Genomic DNA, 20,795 nt, shown 5'->3' with positions numbered 1-20,795 from the left:
CTAGCTATTATTGATGTCTTTGCTTGTGGGATTTACACTTGTTTGTTTGTGAATGAATGTAAATGAAAAACTCTAAGAACACCGATGCTCAGTCAAGTGCAATTGTTGTTTTCAAAGTTTTCTAAAAGCCAGCAGTTAATATCCTATAGAGTGCAACAGAAAAATCCCACTCATGTTTTCCATAAAAAGTAGCTTTTTAACTTATAAACTTTCCAAGACCTACAATGAGCTCTGGGATTTTTAAGCGACTCTACCTACTTCTGTGTTTAAAATCTGTATTCCTTACGAAAAAATGCACTACCCACAATTCTAACTAAAAAGTTATGACTTTTGACATAACATTATGTAATATCAAGAAATAAAGTTAAAATTGTGGGATATAAAGTCGTAATTACGACAAAATAAAGTAAATATTATGAGAAAAAAAGTTTCAACTGTGAGATATAAAGACGCCTTGCGAGAATGTTGCAGTTGCAATTGTAAGAAGCAAAGTTGCAATTACAAAATACATTTGAAATTGCAAGGTATAAAGTCACAGTTGCGAGCAATAGTCACAATTGCGTCATATCCACCAATCAGAGATGTCGATGCATTGCAACTTAATATTATGTAATTTCAAGAAATAAAGTTTAAATTGTGAGTTACAAATTAGAAATTGCGAGAAATAATCAGTTACAACTAAATAACGTTGATATTGTGAAAAATAAAGTCTCAATAGTGAGAAATAAAGTTTAAACTGCGAGATATAAGGTCGCAATTGCAAGTTGAAATTCCAAGATATAAAGTCACAGGGGCGAGCAATAAAGCCACAATTGCGTGATATTCACCAATCAGAGATATCGCTGACTTGCGACTTAATGTCATGTAATTTCGAGAAAGACGTTTGAAATTGCAAGATATAAAAGTCATACTTGCGAAAAAAAATGTAAAGTTAATATTGCAAGAAATTGTTTAAAAAGTCTCAATTGAAGGTAATACTTTTCAAACTAAAAGCGATATAACATAACTAGGGGTGTGCAGTGAAGCCATTATCTGTATTTGCATCTGTATATGTTCATTTGACAAAATGTTGTGTATCTGTTTCTGTATTCGGATATAACCGGGTGTGGGTGGGGCTTAAAACTGAAACACCCATTTTTAGTGTTATTCTTACATTTATAGTTTCTATTAATACAATTTGCCTTGTATATGCCTTTTCTTAATAATAGCCTATTAATAATAATTATTATTACTGTTATTATTATAAAATTATTATTTAAAAAAATATTATTATTATTATTATTTTCTTCTTACCAGTTGAAGCTGAAATTGTAGGCTACATTAACAGTAGAATATGTTGTTAACTGTGGTTTCTCCTGGTATTTCTGATGTTATTATCTGCATGAAACAGAATTTTCATTTGTCTGTGCATGAATAAAAACATTATTCTGTAGGCAAGAGGTGTCAAGCAAAATGTGAAATGTCAAGCACACATTTTGCAGTGAATAATAAATAGAAATTCAAACATTAAAAGAAATTTAAAAAAAAAATCAATATAGCCTACAAAAGTCCCATAATTTATCAGGAATTTTTATGATATGACAAATTTATTTAGTCAAATAATAATAATAATAATAATGTAAATTTATATAGCACCTTTCCAGAGTTCAAGAACACTTAACATTTTCAAATTTAGCACAGCTAAATGTAGAAGAAAAAAAAAGATGTTTCAGATTCTTCATTCTTTATTTTCAGAATAAATTCTTAACCAGTTATTAACCTTAATCACTAATGTGGACATAAATGTGGTAAATTTTAAAAGATGGATAGACGAGCTCCAACATAAAATAAATACATGAGAATCACGCGTGAATCATGTGACACATTATTAACATAGACAGTCCAAGAACTGGAAAGTATAAATGATGTCATATCTTAGTTAATTTTACACTTGACAAGCTCTAAATGCACACAATTAACAGAGACCGCAAATGGAGTCGAGACCGCACCCATGCATCCGATCTGAAACCACAGCGTGTGTATTTTCATTCATACGGTTTATACTTTAGACATTTTGGATATTTTTATTCAAAATGTCGCTTTATCTATGTGCTTTTTGGATAATCAGTCATTTATTTCAGTCAAATATTTTTATTTTATTCTGATGAATCCGTTATTCATTTTGAAGTCATTATTTGTGCCTTTTCGAATAAGGTAGTCAGCTTCGGGCACATCCCTAAACGTAACAATTGCAAGAAAGTACAAATTGTGAGATACATTTGCAATTGTGAGAAGAAAAGTCGCAATTGCAAAATAAAATTGAAATCGCAAAGTGTAAAGTCACAGTTACGAGCAATAAAGTCACAATTGCATGATATAAACTCAAAATTGTGAAATAAAGTCACAATCGCACGATACAAACTTGCAGTGTACTTAAACTCGCAATTGTAAATTGTAAAATACATAGTCGTATTTATGACAAAATAAAGTTAATATTGCGAGAAATAAAGTTTTTTAAAATACATTTTAAATAGCGAGACAAAGTATCAATTGTGAGAAATTTATTTGAAACTGCGTGAAAGTTTAAATTGTGAGAAATAAATACACAAATGCGAAGTCGTAATTGCGTGATACAAACTTGTAATGGAGTTAAAATCGCAATTGCAAAAAATAAAGTTGCAGTTTTGAAAAATAGTCGCAATTGCGTGAAATAAAGTTGCATTGAAAAATAAACATTTAAATAACTTTTTATAGACTATATCCCACAATTGTGATTTTGCATATATCTTGCAATTATTACTCTATTTCTTGCAATTGTGACTTTATAACAAGCAATTGCGAAACATTTTCATGTCCCATTTTCATGGTGACTGTGGCTTCCTTTACATTCAACCCCTCTTCCTTTTTCCTAACTTCAACATACTATCCTATTTTTGTGTCTCTTCACTCTCTAATTAGTTCCAAAAAAATCAAGTGAGTCTAATTTTTGTTATTTTCATATCCAGAGGCAAGAATGTGTTGTAATAGGCCGCAAAGGGATCCTTTTCTATCTGTTCCACGGAAACTTTAACCTTTATTAATGCACACATAAAAGCTGGTGTGTAAAAGAGTGAGATCAGATGTTCTATAAATGCCTGCGAATGCACCTCATGCCTGCATTAAGTTGCGCTCCCTGGATCGGGAAGGAGATGGCTTGTTTTGCTAAATGCAGGCAGTGTTTTGATTGGGTTACTGCTTCTTTCATCTTGGCTTTACAAAAGACTGCTCTTTGCAGGCTGTTTTATCTCTGCGGTCTTCATTCTTTAAAAGTAGAGCTCAAGGTCTGAGGATGTACTTTAGCATGCTTAGGGCTTAGAACAGCAAGGGATGCTTTTTATTATCTTGAAACTGCATTGCAAAGCTATATAAATTCCCAAATCCAGTAATATTGGACAACTTTTTTCAGTGATGTGGAGTTGTGGTGGCGTAGTGGGCTAAAGCACTAAACTGGTAAGCAGAAGGTTGTCGGTTCGAGCCCCACAGCCACCACCATTGTGTCCTTGAGCAAGGCACATAACTCCAGGTTGCTCCGAGGGGATTGTCCCTGTAATAAGGGCTCTTTAAATCGCTTTGGATAAAAGCGTCTGCCAAATGCATAAATGTAAATGATCTAATCCTTTTGATAATCTTTGTTGGATATCCTTACATTGAGTATTTTAAAATCTGATTGTATTTATTTAATAAAGTATGTTACCTTTACAATGGCAACGCTGATTTATAACAATAGTCTCACCACTTATCAGGCAACATGAACTCAAAATTGACTCAGAAGTCAATACTGCCATACATGTATCATGTTTACGTACTACAGATGAGCTCTTTTATTTCAAAATATCAAGGAAATTCACTTTTATACAGTTATTCCATAAACAAATGCTTAAAATGGAAAGCACTTGGCTTTCCTTTGTCCATATCCCCATTCCTTACCATTATTCCACCATTTCGGCATGAATAATATGAACATTATGTCGTCACTTAATGCCAATAAAACATATGCAACCCCATCATTATTATGTCAACAGTAATGCAAGCCCAGCATCTCTCATAGGATAAATTTCACAGTAGGATGCTAAGTGAGCAGCAGTTTTCCATAGTCTTACTAACCATTCGTTTATTTTTATTAAACATTAAAAGAAAATGTATTCCCTAAGGCTTGTGCTTCCCATTGCCCATGACCATTGCTTTATCACTAAAGGATCAAGTATTTAATGTCTTACACGCTCCATGGATTTCTCATTCTTTTGAGGCAGATGCAGGATGAATAATACTTGGCTCAGGTATGCTGAGGTTTGTTGTAATCAACATTTCCATTGATTAACTGTCAAATCCCAGAAGTAATCTATTTTAAATACACTAGGAATATTGCGTTGGCGCATCTCCATACTGGCTATTAGAAAAGACATGGCGAACCCATTGCAGAGAAGGTAATTTTGTACGCAAATTTGTAATTTCATGTATTCAATCTCAAGTAGCCACATAAATAAATAAATAAATAATGGTGTTTACTTGTATTGATTTGGATGATTCATCTGCTAACCGCAACATGTATAGTTGAATTTTGCTGTATTTGTTTAGTAAAGTTAAGTATCTTTTAGTAAATGTTAATTAATATGTACACTTAAAAGTACTATTGCATTTATAAATTAATTTACTAATTAATAACTACACATATCGATGCATGCTCATTTAAAACCTCCATATTATGAATTAGTTAAGTAAATAAATATTAATTAATCTTAAAATTATTATAGTGCACAATGTGTATTGTTAGACTTAAAATGAATATGTACACTTCAGGTTATTATTCAACTTAGAAGTGTACATTTCTAGATTTATACAATTAATAATTGTATATATTAATAATACACATTCATTGATATGTGCAATTAATAAAAAATAAGTTAAATTCATATATGTAATTATATGATCAAATATTAAAGGAATAGTTCACCTAAAAATGAACATTTGCTGAAGAAAAAATCGCAATGGCATTGCTCCGAAATAAAGGATGCTTATTTACTGCAGTAATGTTTTCTTTATTATTATTTGGAAATTATTTTTATTTTATATTGTTTTGGACTGTTTTGATTTGTGAACGCCGCTTGGTCTTTGGTCTGTGCAAGTTTCTCTGGTAAACAATGATGCACTTCCTGACTCCTCCTCCACGTGACCTTACCAACAAGCCCTCTCATGAGTGCATATCACAGAGATGTACGGAAGCGAACATTTGTAGTTAAAAAGTATATAAGTATTGTTTTGTTTCTAAAAATAATCAATCGTTTGGGTTCAGAGAACTTTATTTGTCGACTGGAGCATTTTGGACCATCAAAAAATTGAGGATATTCACTTGCATTGTTTAAAGGAGGAGGCCTGAAATGAAATCTTAAAAATCTTCAATTCTGTTTTGATGAAGGAAGAAACTCAGATACATCTTGGATGGCCTGAGGGTGAGTAAATAATCAGCTAATTTCATTTTTGGGTGAATTTAAAGGATCAATGGAAAGGAGGGAGGCGAGAACCGGCTTGACAATATAAATAATAGTTTAATATAAAACTGAAACAATAAGACAAACACAAACACATACAGGACAGATGTCCGTAAATCTCTCTCTCTTGCACTGCAGCTTCCAGTCGGCCTTTATCCCTCTCTGAGGCTTGATTAGCCTGATTAGGAGCCGGGTGTGTGGAATCATGACCCGGCCCCGACCTCACATTCCTCCCTCATTCTCTCTGGCAGGGGAGCCCCCAGCATGACGTACACCCCCCTCCCCCCCTTTCCCTGGGGAGGGGCGTGACTTCCGCACCATCTGCTGGCAGGTCATCCCCGTCTACCTGGATGAGGGAGGGGACAAGGGGAGGGAAACACTAAAAAGTGTGGCCCCTACACGGCGTAATGCCGATTGTGCCAAATTAACAAAACATTTTAAAAAGAGAGGGAAAGGCCAACACGGAGCGGCAGTGGAAGAGAGAGAGGAGAGAGAGAGAAAAAAAAACACTTACTTCTCCGATACGCCTTAGCTTTGTCCTCAGCCACTCCTCCAACCTCCAATGGACTGCACCTCCCCGGAAGGATCTGAGGCAGTCTTCCGGCCCCTGGCAGATGGAACGCCCCGCCACGTTCTTTGGAAATGGAAGGGGTCTCCCCCACCACGGCAGCGGTTCTCCCGCTCCAGGCGGTCGGTCAGGAGCCCCTCACGGTCAGCGGTCTCATACCCTTGCTCAACAAGACGCTGACTACCACCCCTGGAGTTGCAATTTCGAATCCAGGGCGTGCTGAGTGACTCCAGTCAGGTCTCCTAAGCAACCAAATTGGCCCTGTTGCTAGGGAGGTTAGAGTCACATGGGATAACCTCCTCGTGGTCTCTATAATGTGGTTCTCGCTCTCAGTGGGGCACGTGGTGAGTTGTGCGTGAATGCCGTGGAGAATAGGTCTCCATGGTAATGTGCTCAACAAGCCATGTGATAAGATGCGTGGATTGACGGTCTCAGACACGGAGGCAACTGAGATTCATCCTCCACCTCCCTGATTGAGGCGAGTCACTACGCCACCACGAGGACTTAGAGTGCATTGGGAACTGGGCATGCCAAATTGGGGAGAAAATAGGGAGAGAAAAATATTAATACAGACAACATTTATAACTTAAAATGTGTTCCTTAATTTGTCCAAGGCAATCAGTTCCCTGATATTTTCAAGTCAACTAATTTAAATAAATAAATAATAATAATAGGAATAATAATAATAATAATACAAATGTTGCCAGCAAATAAGTTCTGTGGTACATATAGTGTGTGCGTGTGTGTGTATGGAACGATGTGGTTGTAAAAGCATCTAGATGATGGATCGGTCCATGACACTCTCTCTCAGTATGGGACGTCTGTTCCAGTGATTAATTCTCACATTTGTCTGTAATACTGAACAGGTTCAGGAAAAAAATGATTTTAACAAAATCTGCTGGACTCAGCTTTTCCCTTCCTTGTTTTCACATATATTTCTGTTGCTGTTGCCTTACTGATTTTAAGCAACACTTAAGCAGGAAAACAGATTGCCTGAAAAGTAAGGTATATCATAGTGGAATATAATTTCCATTTCTCTTCATTGAAGACAGTTACTTATGTAAATGCAGCCTGGTGGATGCTGTTGGGTTTTATTGAACGATTCATTATTAATACAAATATTTGAACCGGTCCAGTCTTTTAAATCCTTTTCATCCTTTTTATTTCTATAATATGGTGCACATTTGAAATGTTTTTGTTGTTCCTTGGGGTGTCATTTTGGACTTTTCGTTATTGTAAGATGTGAACAAAATGAAAGCAATTTTATGTCAGTGTGCCATTCAATCTTTTTTTTCTCCAGCAAAGGCAAGCAGCAAATGAAACACAACTTGCAGTATCATTCTGTTTAAAGTTCTCAAGCATGTCAACTTCACAGCTTTAATGTTGTTAGTATACTGTATTTGCTTCTTTCAAAGTTGTGTTGATACAGCAAGGAAAGTACTTTGGAAAGATCTGGAAAATATGCTCTGTCATACTAGATAAAACACAGGGCCAGACATTAATCCCAAGAGAAAATTGCAATCTTTAAGCAATAACTAAAGAAACACTGTAAAGCTTTTTACACCATCTTTGTATTTATTCATTTAGCTTGTTGCAATAATTTCAGTCATTCCTACTCAATCTTATGAGTATGTTATAGTAAGTATTCTGTGCCAGTTACTAAATTTAAAATGGTTTAAAAGTTCTGTCGGTAACGCTTAACAATAGGGTTCAATTTGTTAACATAATCGAATACGTAATGCATCATTGTTTATTACAACTAACAATAAAAAAAAGGATTGTTCATTGCTAGTTCATGTTAATTATTGTTAACTGATATTAGCAAATACAACCTTTTTATGACTTGTTAATGTTTGTTAATTAATCTTAAGCTTTCAGTTTTAGTGTGTTTATGTATTTATTTATTTATTCCACAGTGAATAACAATGAAGAATTATCTTAGGACCTCCACTGTTCCACTAACATCAACAGTAAAGTTCTGTTTTGATTGCTTTGGAGCTTTTAGAAAGGAAAACTCAGATATCTTCTATGGCAGGGTATGATGTATCTGGAGGAGAGGCGATTGGTGCACAGAGATCTGGCTGCCCGTAACGTCCTGGTGAAATCTCCAAACCACATTAAAATCACGGACTTTGGTCTTGCTCGATTGCTGGATGCTGATGAAAAGGAGTACAATTCAGATGGAGGCAAGGTCAGTGTTTAAAACCTGGGACACAACTCGTAGATCTTCAGTTTGGGATGTGAAAGGTTAGGATCCATTTAACTAATGTTTTAATGAATATGTATATAATATAGTGAGTTATCTTAATTAATCAGTGAGAATGAGAGTTACTTGATTGGATGAATTTCAAATTTGAGTGCTGAATCATTTTCATAATGGAGTCCTCTTATTTTAGAATTATATCAATGTATTTTAAATTACACACGGTTGCATAACTGTGTATTTCCATATGAATGAAAATTCTCTTTTATGCAGATGCCTATCAAGTGGATGGCCTTGGAGTGCATTCACTACAGGAAGTTCACACACCAGAGTGATGTATGGAGCTATGGTGAGTTATACTCTACTTTTTTAGGTTCTAATTCGCACTTTAACCAATTAGTATAATACACGGTATGTTGTATGACCTTAAACATGCAGCACAGGACTGTCTAATTATATCCATATCCATATATATATATATATATGGATATATATACATTGGTTTAAATTTGAATATAAAATATAAAATGAGTCCTTTAAGCTCTGAGGTTATTTTTAAATATTCCCTGTTTCAGTGGCATACCCATAATTAAAGGCAAGTTTTTGGTATCATTGTAAAGAAAACACATTTTTTTATTATATAGATAACATTATACATTATATTCTGAGAATCTCAGCCTAGAAAACTGCTGAAAAATCACATAAAAAAATGAGCCAAGTATTGACTTTTTTCTTATTTTACATTTTATACCTTAAGGTGTAAATAAGGTGGCTCAGAAAAACTGCTTTTGTTTTGTTCCCAATCATGTCAATTGTATCTTAGAATTATTTTGTGTTGATACGTTAAAGCAATCAAAAGTTAGAGCATTACAAAAAGGATTTATCATAGTGTCCAAAAACGTCTCCATGTGTCCAAAAGCCTCTCCACAAAAAAAAAAACAAACATAGCAATTGTACATCAGAACTACTTACACATGCAAACACAACAATGGCTAAAAGTTGTGCATAGAATGGAGACATGATTCTGATTTCACAGAATGAGTGCCTTTTGTGTCAATGAGTCGGCTTCATTGAGTCTGTGTCATTTACATGGCGCCAACTCTTGGTGGCCATATGTAACGTTGTGTTTCGGATTATCTAATGATCTATGCATCCGATTACCTTGTGTGACTTGATTGAAAGATAATCACCTCCTCTAAATAAAGGTATTTATGTTCCGTTTATTTTCTGTGAAGTAATAAGTGAAAACATGGCATATAAGCAAAACCAATATAACTTTGCTATTACTCACTATATTTTTGTCTCTGAGTAAAACAAATAGGCTGGTTGTATTCTACTCTTTGAGAGCTTTCCAACAACATATCATACATGGCATTTTGTTTTTGCATTTACATTTCTTTTTTTTTAATAAATTATCATAATGCTTGTATTGTAAAGTAGAGCTTCTAAGCTTTCAAATGATACATATTTTGTGTTGGTCAAGACTGTTGATTTAACACATCTATGTAAAATATACATGATATAATGTATTTATTAACTCTTATTCAGGGGTGACTATCTGGGAGCTGATGACGTTTGGTGGAAAGCCCTATGATGGGATTCCCACACGAGAAATTCCAGACATCTTAGAGAAGGGCGAGCGTTTGCCACAGCCACATATCTGCACTATAGACGTCTACATGGTGATGGTGAAATGTGAGTGGACGTGCAATGTACTCTACCTTGTTGATGCATTATGCAAGACCTTGTTGATGAGCGATTAAGAACATACTGTATATATATTGACAGAAAAGATAAGAAACGTACTTTTGGTGTACCACGTTATAATGATGGTAGTATATTGTAATCCTGTAATATTTTGAAATATACTGTTGTACTGTATGATTACCATATTCATATATACAACATTTTCTAATATTATTTCAAGAATCCCATGGTATTTCAATCATATAATGTCCAAAAACAAAACAAAAAAATGATTACCATGTATTGTGTATATATATATAATGCTAAACCATGGTGCTTTTGTAATGGATGCTCACACTGATGGATATAGTGGTTTTCATCCCAGATGCTTGCCGTGTTATCCAGACAATATTATTATGGACTGTGGAAATGGATGAATGGTTGGGTATCTTAGCTGGCTCAATCAAATAACACAGAGAAATAAAAAGAGATACAGATTGAACCTATTAATTCTAATTACATTTTGACTGTTAGCTGTTGATTGTGATTCTACTCGCTGTGACATCTGTAACCCCATGGACAATGAAATGCAAAATATTGATGGAGATTAGACGTGGTGTGATTCAGTGAGTAATTGCTGCTGATTTGGATAATGTGTTTGAGGGTGAGAAATGAAAGACAGTTAATTGGGAGGAAATAAGGAGCAGACTGCTGCAAGGTGAGGGCATGTTACTTCTTGTCAGAGATATAATAGGACTGTAACAAGTTCAGTCATTTGGGGCAATTTCTACACTGTATATAATGTCTGTAATTTTTATGGAAAAACAATGTAAAAATGCTACCGTAAGAAATAATAATAAAAAATAAGTCAACAACAATTGATGAACTTTACCTTAAACCCCATTGCATTTTTGGTCTGCTGCCCGCAATTTTTTTTACAATCAAATGTAAAAGCTCACCATTCACACACATTGTGGACTAACTGCAAAAAATTGGTCTAATTTTTCAGAAATTCATAAAATGTAAAAAAAAATATATATATATATTTTTCTCTATCACATTCCATCACAATATACAGATCTGAAATGTAGGTGGCGCTCTAACGAAATGTATTCCTCAAAGATGTGCTTAGACATTCAGTCTAATTTTCAGTTAATGCACCACCCTCGATATTTCATTGAATATCTTGGCTTCTGAGTGGACTAGAAGCTCAACCTAAGTGTCATTAGAAAGCTTAGAATAACATTTAATCATCAATTGTTGAAAACATATTTTCTGATGATTTGTTTAGCATGCGTTTCCTGCTGGACATCTAAGATATAACATTGGATTATTCAGCCAAGCAAGCTCACAGTCAAGTACAAATTTATTTTAGAAAACAACCTAAGGTAAAAGCAGATATAACGTTTTTAGCTATTTTGGGCTTACAGCAGCAGTGTTCGGTGCATAAAATAGACATTTGTATTTGATGACTTACAGAAATCTTTCGAACTGTGGTATTAGGACAACAAAATAAAGTATACAGTAGTATTTCTGAGAATGAGAGCTTTCACTTGATATATGACTTGCCAATTTAGGTGCTATGTGGAAAAACTTTTATTTTCATAGACATATTTCTACCCTATCTCTAGGGGGTGCTAATTTGCAATGTGAATTATCTGAGGCCTTATTTTGTTGTTTTATATAGCATAAATGCAGAAGTGATGATTATCTCTGAAAAGTTAAACATCTAAGCTTTCAAATTATACCTCGTATGCCTGACTTACGTATAAGAGTAAACATTTTTTCGCATTATAGCACCCACCTTTGGACCCGCCAGCAGTTCTAAAGAGTTCAACGGTTAAGTCATCATGTGGCCTTCTGTAGTTACTACAATTTAAATGCTGTACTACATTTACAACCTTTGTAATCAACAAATCTGTAACTATTTTTATAATACAATACATTACAAGCCTGAAAAGCCACTGGACTACAAGTTATATAACATTAGTAGTAAACTGTTTTTGTGCAATCTACATTGTGACCTAGTATAAAATTCTACCTAAATACTGCATAAAATTATGTGCATTTAGTAACTGGCATTTATTACTGTCTAACTTCCAGGCTGGATGATTGATGCTGATAGTCGGCCTAGATTTAAAGAACTTGCTGCAGAGTTCAGCCGAATGGCAAGAGACCCTCAGAGATACCTCGTCATACAGGTGAGAATACTGTTATTTTTGTATTACATCTCACCTTGAAAATCAATACTTTTGTCCTACACCACCCATTAAACTCAAGGTGATTGCAAAGCGTGATGGTGTCATTTTTGTCTCAGGGGGATGATCGCATGATGCTGCCCAGCCCCCACCACAGCAATTTCTTCCAGAGTCTTCTAGATGAGGAGGAGCTGGATGACCTGATGGATGCTGAGGAGTACCTGGTTCCTCAGACCTTGAATATCACTACCTCTTCTTACACATCAAGACCACAGATGGATACCAGTAGAGTAAGTTTTTCTTTTTCTCATTTAAAGTCAACATGAAATCCAAACTGACCATATTTACTGTTGTTCCTGGTCTTATTGTGCATGATTTATGGGTGCGTGTTATTTCATGGAGAGGGTCCCCTCATGGGGGCTACCATGTTAGGATCACATGACCAGCCGAATAGTACTCGCTAAATCTCAGTAACTGTCCTGTTATTGGAGACTTTCACTCAAGGATTTAATTAATCATGGCTGGCTGTGAATAGTGAATTTTTACAATGACATCAGTAACTGAAAACTATTGCGTTTGAATGATGCTGCATCCATGTCATTACGTGTCAGTGTCAGTCCAAGACAATGTCAACAAAAACATACTGAGTGCAAATTTAAGTTTTAAATCATCTGTCAATGTTCTTAAAATTCATAAAACAACATAACATTTTTGGGGTAGTGGAGCCTTTTGTTTTAGCTGGAGAAGGATGGGCATCCCTAGCTTGTTCCTTCCAAGGTTAGATTGCTGGTTCAAAATAAATGATGCGTCCAAGCCTTCAGTAGTAATTTGTCACTTCAGAAATAGTATCACGGCTTGTGGTGTTTCTAACAAGTTATTGGATAAACAAGGATAGACGTGTGGGTGTGTGTGTGTGTGAGAGAGAGAGAGAGAGAGAGCGAGAGAGAAAGAGAAAGAGAGATGGAGCGTGAGCGATCAACTATTACCACTCCCAAGCAGAGATGCTGTCAGCTTTCTGAAGATCAGCTCTCTCGTTGGAAAAGTAGCCATCCAAGCAGGGGTATTTCTCCCTATTTTGTGGTAGCCGGTGGACAAAAGACTTTCACTATAGAAACCGCAATCTCCTCCGCCATTTTAGACAGCACGTTCTCTCCATTGTGGAAAGTCTGGTAAGAGGTAAGTGCCTTGAGTTGTGTAATTAATCAGTCTGTTGTGTCTCTCGGCTGTGATGACCATAATGCTGAAGTTGTTCATTTAATGCCATTTAAAGCAATTTCCTAGCTTTAGTAGTGTATTAGTAATACAAGCGATCAAAGAGTGATGTTGTATGTAAACACTAGCTGATGCGGATTCACTTCGTGTCACCTAACTGGCTCATATTACACACAAAAATTATCTTTTGCAACCACCTGCTGGCTACAATATGTAATGTAAAAACAAAATTCATGGAAAGAGACACACATACAGTAGCTCTTAACACATATGCACAGCTCTTACACTTTAGTTTAGAATGGCACGAAAAAAAGTGGAGTGAAACACGCAATGAAGCGTCAGAGTGCTGATGGTGTGAGACCATCAGTACTCATGGGGCATCTCTCGTCCAATCAGATTCGAGGACCAGAACAAACTATTGTGTATATATATATATATATATATATATATATATATATATATATATATATATTTGTTTCCTTTTTTATCTACAGCAAATACTTTTCCTAAAAATGTATGTCCACATATAACAGTGGGGCTAAGTTGTGCTAAGCTTTTATTGTAATTCAAGTAATGGCCAGCATCATCCAGTCACTGCCAACCATGTTAAAATAATATTATCCATAATAAATTCTGAATGTATGTACTGATTACCATTGTTCCATGTCTGCCAACCATGTTGAGTGGTCCAAACATCATCTGCAGCCTGAAACTGAACTTTTAATAGGAAGATTTCATTGAATGCACTTCGCTTCAATGAAATCTATAGGATGCTCCCTATCTTCTCCCTGTCTGCAGTGATCTCAGAACAGTTCAAAATGCACTGTATTTTCATCCTAACTCCATATAGAGCCTCTGAAAGCATTATTATTTTCTCAATGTGAAAATGCACAGTAAATATCGGATTATAATTAAAACCTTGTGCCATTGTACACATTAAATACATTGTGTTTAGCAGCATGGAGTTTCACAATAAATCACTCAAATATTTAAAATTGAATATCGAATGATTCTTGAGACTCTAATATTTTGACTCAAACAGGTTTCAATATAAAAACTTTATTAGGTTTCTTACCAGATTTAATTGCATTGCTGTTTCTACCAAAGACAAACTCCGCTGTGATCGGCACCATGTTGTTTGGTCATTAAAAAATTCTATGCTTTACTGACACCCCAGAGTCTCCTAAACTGAGATCCATCAGTTTAAATTAAATTAAATAGTGCGTTTCATATCGCGAAGTCAAAATACAATGTCCATCATGTGTCTGTGAGGTCGCAAGAGGTTAAAGATATTTGTTTTTCTTTTCTAGGAGTAACATCCTTAAAAATTTCAACCCCAAATCTTTTCTTGTTATACTGTATCATTGTTTTAATAACAATTTAGACACTTAAATAATTGCATTAGGATAGGCATGGAGGCTGATCCCACCTTTTTTTCTACCCCCATATAGACTCAACTGCGGTGTCGTGATACAGTTGTTTGCCCAGAAGATGGAATGGGAGCCTGTTCCAGTGACACTGCTGGTTCAGCGAGTGGCGCCTTTGTTCCAGTAAGCACAGAAGGGACAGGTCTGGACTCTCTGGAAGAGCAACATTGTAATGGAAGCTTGAAGAAACAGCACGTGTCTGTCTCAAGGGAGGATTCTGATGGCCAGCGCTACAGTGCAGATCCCACTGTCTTTCTTGGAGAAAGTGGGCCTAAAACCAACCTTGATGAAGATGGTTACATGAGTCCCATGAATAAATTATCCTCAGGTAAATAAATAGCACAACCTAAAATGGTGCATGTGTACACAGTAAAAGTATAAATGAGTTTCAGTAACTAAGTTACTCTATTTACTTCATTTCATTTATCAGTAGCATGGCAATATTGCACTACAAAAGCAAAATTCAAAAAACTATTCACCTATTTGAGTCCCTGCGCAGGATTATGTTATTATTGTTATTATTTATTAATTTATTTTATAGCAAAATATTTAGGTAAATTCTGCTGATCTGCTGAACTATGTTTTTGACTCAAATAAATAAAGGTAATATATACAGTGAATTAGTTAACAGTACAGTAAATACAGTATTTTTTTGTATTTATTTAGTGTAAATATTTGTTTTATTTTAGTATTGAGTTAAGTACATACTTCTACTTTTGACATTCCTAATCTTTACAATTCACCTTTCTCAAGTTTATTGTAAATTCCTTCTGCCAATCTTTTATTACACATTCTCTCTGGCTGACTGACTGATAATATTACAGTCTCTCCTTTTCCACTTTAGATGGTTTAAAACAAAAGAGTGTCTGGAGTAAAACATTAATTTAATGTGGTGGGTTGAGTAGGATGATAAATCAATAGATTCTGAGTTCCTCCATTACAAATCTTGGCAGCAGTTATGAGTCTCATCCTTCACCTAAGAGACCTCAAAGCAAAAAGTGCCAATGAATTGTAGGTGGTGAGCTACAAGTTTTAACATTTGATCTGAGTGCTCACTGTTCTTTGATCATGTTTTAAGATCCAGTATCAGTGTTGGGGAAGATACTTTGAAACTGAAGCTTGCAATGCTACATGCTGCTTGTAATTTAAAGTAGTTCGATTAAAAAGAATCCTTTTGAAAGTGTATTAGACGACGCTATTTACTTACAACTTTTGTTAACTTTGAAACTGAAGCTACTTTAAAACTTTAGCTCGCAATGCTAAAAGCTACTTGTCATTTAAAGTAGTTAAAAACAGTCAAACTACCCTTTAAAAAAACTTGTTAGCGATGTTACAATTTACTAACAGACAAATGCTAACTTTACAAAAAATGTCAAGTGTTCTAAGTTTGCAGCTCTTCATCAGTAGTGGTGAACCTGCCACAGGTTTGCCGCAAAAGCTCATTTGCATGTGAAATGATCAGTGGCAAATCTTTGGTAAATTTGCCATGAACTCGTAATTTTTGTAAGGGTGAAGCTACAAAATGGTAGCCTGCCAAGATACAAGCTACTTGTCATTTAGTTAAAAACAGTCAAACCACCCTTCTAAAAAAGGAAGTTTAAGTTGATACAATTTACAAACAGACAATTGCTAATTTTGAAACTTAGGCTAGTTTGAAACTTAAGCTTGCCAAGCTACAAGTTACTTGTAATTTTCAGTAGTAAAAAAACTACTTTTAAACTTAAGGTTGCAAAGCTACAAGATAATTCACATTGAATGTAGTTAAAAAAAAAGTCAAGCTACCCTTTTAAAAGAAAGAATTAGCTTTTATTCATAAAACTAAATTAAACAAAACACCCTTTTAATAACTGAATACAGCAGAATTATGATATAACACTGTACAATTTAACTATTTCCCCCCTGACAGTGCAACATGATACAATTGTTAATTACATGTTTTAAGAGTTTACTTTTAGTATAAGTTACTCCCCAACACTGTGTAATGTAGATATATACAGTATATTGCATTTGTGGGTAAAAGTAATAAATCAAAATATTTAGGTCAACCACACAATGTTCCAATTTCTCTGTGTCTGCAGACCATCTCAGTCCTATTGAGGAGAATCCTTTTGTAACTCTACGGAAAAATAGAAATATTAATGCGCTGGACAACCCGGGTTACCATAGCACACCCAATAGGAAACTCAAGGTTGAGGATGAGTACATCAATGAACCCCTTTACCTCAACACATACAACAACACCAGTGGGACGAACCAGGAGATTCTGAGGAAAAATGGAGCTTCCATCCCACTGCAGATGACAACAGCAGCCAACACTACAAGTAGCCACGTTATCCTCACCACTCACACCGGGAAAGCCCATCACCACGGCCAGGGAACACACGTCCATTTCGCTGTTCCACCTGTTCAGCCTCCTCCAACAAGATCTTTGAGCCAAAATGGCCAGCATTTCCAGTCTCCACTTGGTGTTGAAGCCAATTCCTCGAGCAAGTCTGCCAATTCTTCCCTATTAACACAAATCTCACTCGTCAGCCAACAGATCCAACCTTGCCTGGCAAGTCAGCCTGGTTGTGCAACCCAACCCAGTTCAACCCAAGTGGCAAAGTCTGCAGTCATAAGTAAGTGTATCACTGACCTTCCGGGCCAGCTTATTTATCCAGGTAACATGCTTCAAACAGGTCATACTGGGACAGTAATGGTCAACAGGAAATTGAAGCAGAATTTTGATAATCCTGACTACTGGCAACACAGTCTACCCCCCAAGGTGACCCAACCAAACACTCAAGATCCTTCACAAGGCTCCAAAAGCAAACAGCTCTACAGGCACAGTATCCGAAGTCGAATTGCTATTGCTGAAAACCCAGAGTATATTTCCGAGTTTAACAAGAGACCAGGAATGGTTCTTCCACCCCCACCATATCGGCACAGGAATACAGTAGTGTAACACTGCAGTCTCCACTTTCTAGAGCGCCAGATTCCTCAACCAGCACCTATACCGACAGATTCTTAAAGGAATTGTTCAACCAAAAATGAAAGTTCTTTGATTTATTTACTCACCTTTTAATTTGTCTCCGAACCCGTTTGACTTTCTTTCTTCCGTGGATCACAAAAGGTTGATATAAGAAAGTCTTCAAAGGGTTTATTTTCTATTGAATGAAAATGAATAGTAACTCCGGTCTGTCAAGCTCGAAAAAGGACAAAACGAACACCAGAAACCACACTAACAATAATCTATACGACTCATGCACTGTATTCCAAGTCTTCTGAAGCCATACGATCACTTTATGTAATGAACAAAACGAAATTTAAAGCCTTATTCGCTCTCAAATCAAATAATTAATAAAGCGATGAAATTAAATATGGCGGCTACATCGCTAATATTAAACGTGATCTGTTCTTGAGACACAACATCATGACTCTTGGTCGTGATATGCAATGAGAAGCAATAGGTTTGATGTTTTCGATGTAGCCACTGTATTCAATAAAAAAATATGACTTAATTTGAGAGTGAACAATGGTATAAATATCATTCTGTTCATCATAGAAATCGATCATTTGTCTTTGGAAGACTTGGAATATAGTCTTTGATTTCTTTAAAGCTAGTTTTATTGTGTTTTTGTCTTCTTTGTTTAGCCTGACAGACTGGAATCAATATTTACTTTATATGTGAGGACTATTTAAAAAAATCACGTTTTGTGTTCTACTGAAGAAAGCAAGTCATTGGAGCAACATTTGTGTGAATTGTCATTTTTGGGAGAACTATTCCTTTACTCTTCTTTCATACTGTACATTAAAATGGAATGACAAAAAAACAGGAAAACTCTCAACTTCAAAGTTTTTTTTTAGCCAGAGGAATTTGAGACAGATATACAAGAGGAAATTGGACTTTAAAAGGGAATACTGATCAACCAAAGTGCCTCTAAACTATTCCAAAACTATTCCACTTTTCTGTTCTAATAATGAGAATGTAACCCAATGTAACTCAATTCATTCTCCCACAACTTGGAAGTGAAATGGGACATGGTCCAACTTGACAAGAAAGAAGAGTATTTCCTGCTGGAAATGGAAAGTTTATTTCTAGTGTCATACAGTATGTTTACACCAAGATAAAAACATGCTAACATGCTGTATGTCGACAGAGCAACTTCTCACTAGTAAATTGTCTTTTTGACCAATTTTCATCCATCCTGGATTTTTGCTGTTCGTATGTTGTTGGTTACGTTACTTGAGGCGAACAACACTGCTATTGTTCTCGCCTGTTTTAGCCTCATTAACTCTTGAAGCAAATGGTGGACACGGCTACATTACAGATCTAGTAGCCTACAGAGCCTGCAAGAACATTAGGTTAACTCTTGGATGTGAATCAGACAATGACATGGATTGTCTTGTAAAGTGGTGTAAATGGTGCATTCATCCAGTTATCATGAATTACTTAATGGACTAACAATTGTTGGATACTATTTATTTTCTTTCCTGTTGTTTTTCATCATCTTTTTTGAAAGATCTTACCAGTTTCCTCCAGTTTTGCTCTCAAAAGTAGGAACTATTAAAAAAACTGATTCAGACAGAGGGCATGGGGTGGACATACCACAGTCCTTCAAGTGCAGACAGGAAATAAGTGCCTTCCTCAATGGCACAAAAGGTTGGTGGAAGTGCCATGAGAGAGATATGAACTGGAATTTGAACAGCTGTATATACATGTATGTGTAACAAATTTGAATGTCCACTACTGAGCCACTTTTGTGCAAATAGACTCATCCAGGACTGAGAACTATGTATTAAAAAAATAAATGTTGAATTAAAAAGTAATGAATTTGATAATGAATATAATTTAACCACAAAACATATTATGGAAGGCAATATTACAGATTATTTAAACTCAACAAGGGCACAAAACAAACTAAAAGAAACTACTGATCTCCAATGGAGAAATTTTCATCGTACTGTGACAGAAAATACTTTTGTCTGAAATATATACCTGCTCTCAATGAGAGTGTGACTGTGTTGTGGCTGGGGAGACATTGTTCATATGTTTTGTAGACTGTAATATACTTCCGCCAAAGTGTCATAGTAAAGAGGTTGTGAGAAATATGTGCAAATCTGGTCCTAAATGTACCATGCTAATATTATGAAAAATGTATTTGCTTTCAACTGAACAGCCATCGGAGATGTAGCTAGATTTCTTTGGCTTTTCTTGTTTTGTTTTTCATTGTTGTTTTTTTTTTTGCCTTGTACTTTGATTTTTTTTTTTTTTGGGACTTTTCCAAAATATGAATCTCATCCTTGTTGTAATTCTATTTGATGGAATGACACAATAAAGGTCTTGTTTGAAATTTACCAACTAATGGTTCCTAAATTTCCAAATAGTCATTTATGGTATATGAGAACCTTTTGTTGTTGCAAGTACCACCTTGTTTGCCACTCTGTTCAGGTGTAATTGATAACTTATCTGTACTTCCCCTTGCAAAGACTGTGGTGGTACTATGGTATAGTGAATTGTATTCTATGGTACTTTGAAACATACCATGGTGCTGAATGTTTGCTAATATTCATGTATAAAACACTTCAAAAGCCTCAGAAATCTAATAGGAATTCAGCAAGTGAGTTACAATGAGTTATTTAAACATCTGATTATGTTTGGTCATTTTTGGCCAAAATAAATGTTTCCGATTTAATAAAAATGGGTTCGTTTATCGGAGCGGTACACTACTTTGTGACTTTTCCTCCACTAGCCATCTGAAAACACACACAAATTTTGTATTGATTCAATAAGCGTAAGTGTTCTGAAAAATAACGAAACCTTTGCTGTCCGTGGTCACACACACACACACACACACACACACACACACACACACACACACACACACACACACACACACACACACACACACACACACACACGTTGTGTTTACATGTTTTAAGGGGACTTTCCATAGACATAATGGTTTTTATACTGTACAAACTATATATTCTATCCCCTAACCATAAACCTACCCC

General features: G+C 35.5%; 1 protein-coding gene across 1 annotated transcript in view; it reads left to right on the top strand.

The window, feature by feature from the left end:
- Window positions 1-20,528, top strand: part of LOC127643565 (receptor tyrosine-protein kinase erbB-4-like) — a 127,198-nt gene extending 106,670 nt beyond the window's left edge. Inside the window, exons 21-27 of the mRNA XM_052126349.1 lie at window positions 8,108-8,263; window positions 8,549-8,624; window positions 9,824-9,970; window positions 12,065-12,162; window positions 12,279-12,449; window positions 14,823-15,126; window positions 16,877-20,528. Of these exons, the coding sequence (XP_051982309.1) occupies window positions 8,108-8,263; window positions 8,549-8,624; window positions 9,824-9,970; window positions 12,065-12,162; window positions 12,279-12,449; window positions 14,823-15,126; window positions 16,877-17,742 (1,818 nt within the window). The 3' untranslated portion in view covers window positions 17,743-20,528. The remainder of the gene's footprint in view (window positions 1-8,107; window positions 8,264-8,548; window positions 8,625-9,823; window positions 9,971-12,064; window positions 12,163-12,278; window positions 12,450-14,822; window positions 15,127-16,876) is intronic.
- Window positions 20,529-20,795: the final 267 nt, after the last annotated feature.

The sequence above is a fragment of the Xyrauchen texanus genome, chromosome 5, assembly GCF_025860055.1.
Source record: "Xyrauchen texanus isolate HMW12.3.18 chromosome 5, RBS_HiC_50CHRs, whole genome shotgun sequence".
Lineage (NCBI taxonomy): Eukaryota > Metazoa > Chordata > Actinopteri > Cypriniformes > Catostomidae > Xyrauchen > Xyrauchen texanus.
Note: the sequence above shows the minus strand (reverse complement) of the source record. Positions and strands in the feature narration are given on the sequence as shown.